General features: G+C 38.9%; 1 protein-coding gene across 1 annotated transcript in view; it reads right to left on the bottom strand.

The window, feature by feature from the left end:
* Positions 1-2,602: 2,602 nt before the first annotated feature.
* LOC107680839 (voltage-dependent T-type calcium channel subunit alpha-1I-like) overlaps positions 2,603-7,392 on the bottom strand; it is a 148,616-nt gene continuing 143,826 nt past the window's right edge. Inside the window, exons 32-36 of the mRNA XM_016476889.1 lie at positions 6,801-6,947; positions 5,709-5,846; positions 4,868-5,036; positions 3,948-4,177; positions 2,603-3,867 (exon numbers count right to left, since the gene is read on the bottom strand). Coding sequence (XP_016332375.1) covers positions 3,277-3,867; positions 3,948-4,177; positions 4,868-5,036; positions 5,709-5,846; positions 6,801-6,947 — 1,275 coding nt within the window. The 3' untranslated portion in view covers positions 2,603-3,276. The remainder of the gene's footprint in view (positions 3,868-3,947; positions 4,178-4,867; positions 5,037-5,708; positions 5,847-6,800; positions 6,948-7,392) is intronic.

The raw sequence follows: 7,392 nt of genomic DNA, 5'->3' as shown, positions 1-7,392 counted from the left end.
TACAAGATTTAAAATAAGAAGTAACTGATGACAGAATTTTCATTTTTGGGTGAAATATCCCTTTAAAAATCAAGGACTCGACTTTCAATATTTTTTTTTGTTATAAAACACTTCTAAAAAAGCCCAGTCATCAAGCATTGTGTGTTGCAAACAAACATACATACAACAGAAGAGAGGATGTGAGTATAATGGAGTGACCGCGAAGAGCACACTGTAATCAAGCCAGGTTTTTAAGCTCCACTTCAGGTGTATTTTTTATTTTTTATTTTTTTGCATTTCCCTCTCCCTGCTCACACAAAACAAAACAATCCCACTTCCACTCCACACCGCTCACATACTCTGGTCTGGAACACCACAAAACACGGACAATCTGAGTCATTCCAACAGTGAAAATGTAGTCCTAAAGGCGATATATCAGCATTCATTGAATGCTGCACAGCCAATCAGATACGAGGACCAGAACTGTGCAATAAGGGATCTAAGCTAGCACTGAGGACAGTTCAAACCTAAATTGCACATGACCACAGCTGTCTGATGGGAAATATAGTCTCATCAATAAACCAAAAGGAAATGTTTACATTAATACAGTTTCAGGAAGACCTCAGGGCGAGGGGGAAAAATAATAAACCCTAAGCCTCAACCACTCTAAAATGCATGTATCATTGTCATTGGTCATAGCACACATGCAATTTGATTATATAAAAGGATATGTACATATGTTCAACCCAGTGACAAGACACATCGGGTTTTGCATAAAATCTCACCCATCACTCTAGACCATTTAACACCACACTTACATACACAAAATATATGCATCCGTCCTTAAATGCATTGTCAGATTTTTCTTTAAGCTACATACACTTTCAAACTATACAACAATGGCTATGAATTAGCTTTCAGTTTACCTGTTACTTTAATAAAACTGGCCTTCACTCATATTCTGCTATAATGGCGGTGCACTGATGCAAGCTTATTAGAGCATTAAATGTAAAGTCAAATCAAATGAACATTAACATTTAACATACAGTCCTCCTTTTTCCGGCCATCTGTCTCCCTGAGGAAACAGAGCGTTCAGTAGTGGTATTTACCAAGGCCCTGAGTTCAAAATGACTTCATTTGTTCATCTGAACCATTGGCAGCCCATCTATTAGCCCATCTATATAGCCCATCTGATCAGCCCTCAAGTCGTGCAGGTATTGTTACTTAGTAAACAAGAGCAAATAATCTACTTGAAAAGAAAAAAAAAAGACATCATTATGAAGCTACTCTTTATTGCTGTAGTGTCAGACTAACCTTTGAAGTCTTGCACACTATTAGCAAAAAGTCTTGTGAGATCTAAGAACACCTTGGAAACCAAGTAAGCCCTTTGTTATTGTGTTTTGCTGATTAAACTTTAATACTTCAGTGCTTCTCATTTCAAAACGGTGGCTCTATGAATGAAACAGGCAAGAATAAAATGACAATCTTGGGTCAAGACTAAACCACAACACAACTGATGTAATGTATAGAGACGCCGATGTCACAGATGGAGAGTCACTACCAATCAAATGACAATGAAGTTCATCAACAGGTCAAGTCTACATGTGATATTCACCTGAAAATTCTAAAAGAAAAAACAAAAAAAACCAAAAAACATCAGGGGTGCTAAACACTACAGCAGACTAAACTAAGATATCTGGAGATATTTGCAGTGTCATATCTAGAGTTGCTCCATTTGCACATGAATACAGTGACCAAGTCTAAGTTAAATGAAATAAAGAGCAAACCAGTGCATTTTTTCAAAGAGGAGGAATAATAAATCAGAGGTGTCCTATTGCAGTCCAGTAACCATGCTTAAGAAAATTGATGTATAAATAATTGATCCAGTTGCAAATCCAATCAACCTAGTTTTGTCAAAATGAAAGCTAAATATCACCATCTTGTGTTTTTCTCATCTGACATGCCATCCGAGGACCAAAATAAAGCAGAGGCTCCAGGGTTCTTGAAAAAGCATTTAAATCCCATGGCCTGTTTATCATCCTTTGTCTCTGGCTGTATTCTATATCCAAGAGTTCATGTAATCCACAGTCTAAAATCCTTAGGATGTTTTTTTTTTTTTTCCCATTTTTCTTCCTTTTTGTGTGTGTGTGTGTTTGTTTCTTTTTACCCCAGCATACAAAAAGTCCCCTCCACCTAACTAAAATTATAAAAATGGAAGCCACTTCCAGGGAATAAAGTCACATAGAGAAATGTTTTGGGTTGTGGGGAGGAGAAAAGTGACCACAACAATGTGCGTCACCTATTCCTTGATCCAGAGCATATCAATAAAAAAATATCTGAGTAAAAACCTCACTGCTTTCTTTCAGCATTGACATCTTCAGTAGTTGTTATGTTGTAAAGAGACTCCATCATGCAGAGGACTGTTCTTTGTCCTTGTGTCCATATGTATTTTTTTCATCTCCTAATGCAAAAGGTAGATTACATATTTCTACATTTGCCCTTTAATTAAATATATAAACAATAATTTAAATAAACCTGAATAAATAAATATATAACTCTGAATGAATAAATAAATAAAATTACAAACATAATGACAGACAGATGGATAGATGGATGTCTGACTTCCTCTCATTAAGTTTGGACACTCTCTAAATGAATGCTTTGCTTCAGGTTGAATGAGGAACACTGTTCTCTCTCCTCAATGATGTAGAAACACACAAATACAAACAAACAAAATGACAAGAGAATGAAAAAACCTGTAAAAAAGTATGTGTATACTGAAAGAGTTAAAATCCTAAACTCTTCCTTGTAATGTAACTGCATTAAATCATTAAACACAACATGCCCTCTTTTAGAGAAGAAATCTCCTTTACTGTATTTTTTTCTGTATCTCTTTATCTTTTCAGTTCCTCTATATATACTTTTGGGTTTATCTTTTTTTTCCCCTTTTTAACTAACATTTAAGAAAACTCCCAGCATTCCAGCATATGGAAAGCTTTTCCTGTACTGTATGTCGTCTCCTGACCTGATTGTTCAGGCAGCTGTCTGAACAGTCCCCTTCTGTCTAGTCATGCTCTAAGGGGCCAAACTGCTCTCAGGTCTCTCTCTCCAGTTTCTCTACAGTCCTGTCGGACGTTTACCACAAGCAAATACAAAATGGTAACAGGTCTCAAATGAAAACAGGGAGATAGAGAGAGAAAGACTTTAAGATGGAATGCCACATGTCAAACTGCTCCCTGAAAAAAAAAACAGAGATTGAGTATTGGGCCTTAGCAATAACTAACACTAGGTAAAGTTTCATCTATTTCTTCTGGAGCCCACAATTGTTATTTGGCTTGTACTTTCCCTGTCTTTTCCTTGTGCTGCCTCCGACTGACTCTCTCTTCTTCCTTCTTTCCTTTCTTTCCAGGAGCTGGTGATTTTACCCTGTGGCTCTTTTATGAACACATTTTCTTGGGTTGTGAAAGTCCCCTGGTCTAAGCTACCTGTGCTGTTGCACTTTTTCACAAACAGGGGCGCTAGAGAGCTCGGCAGAAGCAGCGATGTGAGCGACAGGCTGCTCGGTGTCTCTGAGAGCTGCTGGCTGTCGCACGTCTGGTTAGAACCGCACCGTACCATCCCTACATCCTCATCGGAGTCTTGCCGAGTTCTTCCTGCATTAATGTCCCTTTCACAACTGCTCTTGCTGCGCTGGTGCCCCCTTATAGTTTGGACGTTCTGGGTGGCTGGAGGGCTGGGTCTCAGGGTCTTTGTGGAGAGGCTGGAGCGATCGTCAAGGAGTGTGTCCAGCAGTGGCTGGGTGGTGAAACTGAGCCCTTCTTCCATGGTGGTTGGTAGGCTGCTCTCTGAGCTGCCCGTAGCCAGGGAGGAGTCACTGTGAGATGGATACTGAGGGCAGAGAGGTCGAGTTTTTAGCAATGAATTGATAATGACACAATGCATAAGTTGTAAACGCGTGTAAATCAAACCTGTGTGGTGAGCAGCCTGGTGTTTGCTCCAGGAGAGCGTAGAGATGTCCATGAGGCTGGGGATGTTAGCCGGAGCCCTCTTGGTTTGTGTCCCGGTCGGCCTCTCGGGGGTGCCGGGAGGGCCGCAGCAGCTGGGTGGAAGAATTCAGCAGGGAGATGGATGGGAGTGGTAGAGCGGCTCGAAGCTCCAGAAACCCCTGGGTACTCCTGATTACTGCTGGGAACTCCACCTGCACACAAACTCAGTTACTCGATTTGAATTGAATTTAAACTGAGGTGGCAAAGAGGATGCAGATTTGAGTTTAAGGACATGCTGCTAAAAAAAGTTGTTGGCAACATGTTTAGATACTCAAGTATTTGTTCAAAACCTGTTCAAATGTTGTCCCAACTTTGTCTCAACTTTCCAAATTGAGTCACAAAGAAAAATGATTTGCAAGTTCCCAGCAAATTGAAATAATTACATGGTAACTATTATTAAAAAATGCCATTGGCTTAATTTATTTTACTTTGTTAATTAAATTTAATATCTAATTTAATTCATTTTACTAGCTTAATTTATGCTGATGGTAATTTAATTTGTTGACGTTAGAGCGATGTGTAATATGTTTGCCTCTAGTTTTAAGAGTCCCATGTCATGTCAATATAATGATAAAAGAACAAGGTTTGTAGCTCACTGCATTGGTAAATGCCAAACAATCTTTTCAAAGTTTTCAGTTGTTAGTTGAGTTAACGCAACAAATTTAATGTAATCCCTTTTTTAAGTTAGGTCAACTGTTTTTCTAGTGTTCAATTCAAAATCTTATTTGGAAAGGGACACAGTTTTTCAATTCTGAACTTTACGCAACTATTGTGCATAACGGTTTTCTTGCTTTGTTCTCCAGTCTCATTCCTGTAGCACTGTGGACTGTGTGCCACATTACCTATGCTGTGACGAGCAGGTGTGTTGTGATGTGGACTTTGAGAACTGGCTCCATTCATTGCCACCCCCTCTTCTGTCCCAGAGCTGTGAACCCGAGAGGGTCGCCGTAACCTGCTGTGACCTCTCCCTCCAGGTTCTTCAGTGTTTAGGCACTCATCACAGCCCCTTTCCTGAGCAGAAACATTAGCATGCGCTTTCAGGATCCTGGGGAGACTTTCAGGTCTCTTAAACACTAACATCTTACTTTCATGGTAAACCTAACTCTTTTAGGTTCTCTGCATTCAGGGCTTCCCTCTATAACAATAAAAGAGATTAAGGAACGATTAAGCTCTGCTAGATCATCTGAGCCATCTGCCCCACATAATGTCCTTTATGGAGTTTCTCTAACAAATAGCTAGAGATGTTTAAAGTCTGTTAAAGAATTACACTGGTTGAACAGCAGAGCTACATTCCCCATGAGACTGCAAGATTTAGACTAACAGCTTATAGTTATTTGATTTCTTAAGTCTAATTAGTGCGAGTCTGTGGTCATTCTCACTGATTATATTTAATTAAAGGATCATCGTTTGAGATGTAAGGGATTACAGCAGTTTGTATATCAGATAGAGGTAGATCATTTCCATTGGGCAGAGTTTTCATCTGTTACTGTTACTGATAGTTATTGGCCGTAGCATGAAAGCAATTATCAATAATCATCGATAATAAATACAGATATTAGCATGAATCCTGATGAGTGCATACCTTTTAATTAGATTTGAACATTTCAGAGTGTAGATACTAAGATAATTGTGGGGGTGAAGAATTCAAAAACGACAAAGTAATTTTTCTGAGAGAAAGTTCACCTTGCCCTCTTTGGCAGCCATCTGGTACACGCTCTGCTCGTCCAGGCTGAGGTCATCAGGCAGCGCTGGTGAGGATGACTTATCCGAGAGCTGCTCCGACCTCAGAGATGCCTGCTCCAGTTCAGCCATGTGGATCTGCTGTGGGCAAGAATTTATAGCAGTGAGAATTGAGAGGGCTTTTAATCATTGGAATCCTTCCCCAGTATTTGAATTTCTGCAGACTTTTACTATATGCCAGTTTAACGGTTTTGTGGAGTTTGCACAGTGTTGAACGTAGTTTGAGTGATAAAACTGTCAAAAGAGACTTGAATTGTTATGGACAGCATGGTTTATGTCTGACAACGTGATGATGACTTTCCAAAGAAGAAATTTGGGTAATTCAAGAAGAGAGATGTTTAGAGTCAAACAGAGTGAGTGGGAGAGAAAAGCTTGCAAATCAGAGATGTATGGAGAGCAGAGACAGGGGAGTGGAAACAGACTGATGGACTGACATTGTTGGCAGCCTGGCAGAATGGCGGGATGACAGGTGTGGAGGTTACGGCTTGAATTACTTCTTTCCTGAACTACCCCTGTCCTGTCCGTCACTGTGATGGAACACAAGCATTGAGAGATTTTGTGTGTGTATATTAAATGTTGTGCTATAGTAAAATAACATCTATCTATCTATTATTGCAATATATTTGAAAATGTAATTTATTCCTGTGATGCAAAGTTGAAATTTCAGCAGTCATTACTCCAGTCACATGATCCTTCAGAAATCAGGATTATTTAAACATTTAAATAACCATTAATTTAAAATAAAAATCATAACCATAAAATTCAGCTATCATCTATTTACCTATCTATCTGTAAGGCTTATACATTTTCAAACTTCAATGCTTTTTAAACTGCTTTCAAGATAAAATGTAGTCATTTGATTTTTTTTAAAAATTCCAATTCATTTGAATTGTATATCTCTAAATTCAAATTGCATCATGTTTGCTAAGTTAAAACTGAATTTAAAAGCCATTCTCTATTCAATTGTGAAGATTTGGATGTAGGTTAGTTTTTAAGGTTAGAGTTCTTAAACTCAAGACTTAAGCTCCAGTGTACCTCTTGCGGATGAGTCCTGCAGTCCTTGCAGATGGGTGGGGAGGAGTAATGATGGAAGACGGAGCCAGAGAGGTTGTCAATCATCAGCATCTCCCCTTCAAATGAATCTTTGATAAGCAGAGATACACTGTCCAGCCACAAGTTCTCCTGGGATACAAACACATATCACCAGAGTTAATAACACAGTAAAATAAGTGCAGGGCCATCGACTGGGATTTGGGGATCTGGGAACACTTTTCCAAAATCTCTGATGATGGAGCACACTAAGTCTGAGCAGTTCAGAACTGTAATTCTATAACATTTGGATGTATTAAAGTATATCTAATAGGGATGCACAATATGATACAATAAGCTGATAATGTTATGGCTGATGAAGGGCAAATAATAAAACGTGATCCACCTTATTTTCAAATATATATAAATATTGTAATATTGGCTGATAACCATTATGGTGCCGATATACTGTGCATCCATGATAGTACACTTAGAGATGGTCTTTGCATTAGAAAAAATAGAACATCCCACACACACACACACACACACACACACACACACACACACACACACACACACACACACACACACACATACA

The sequence above is a fragment of the Sinocyclocheilus anshuiensis genome, unplaced genomic scaffold, assembly GCF_001515605.1.
Source record: "Sinocyclocheilus anshuiensis isolate Anshui unplaced genomic scaffold, SAMN03320099.WGS_v1.1 scaffold1230, whole genome shotgun sequence".
Taxonomy (NCBI): domain Eukaryota; kingdom Metazoa; phylum Chordata; class Actinopteri; order Cypriniformes; family Cyprinidae; genus Sinocyclocheilus; species Sinocyclocheilus anshuiensis.
Note: the sequence above shows the minus strand (reverse complement) of the source record. Positions and strands in the feature narration are given on the sequence as shown.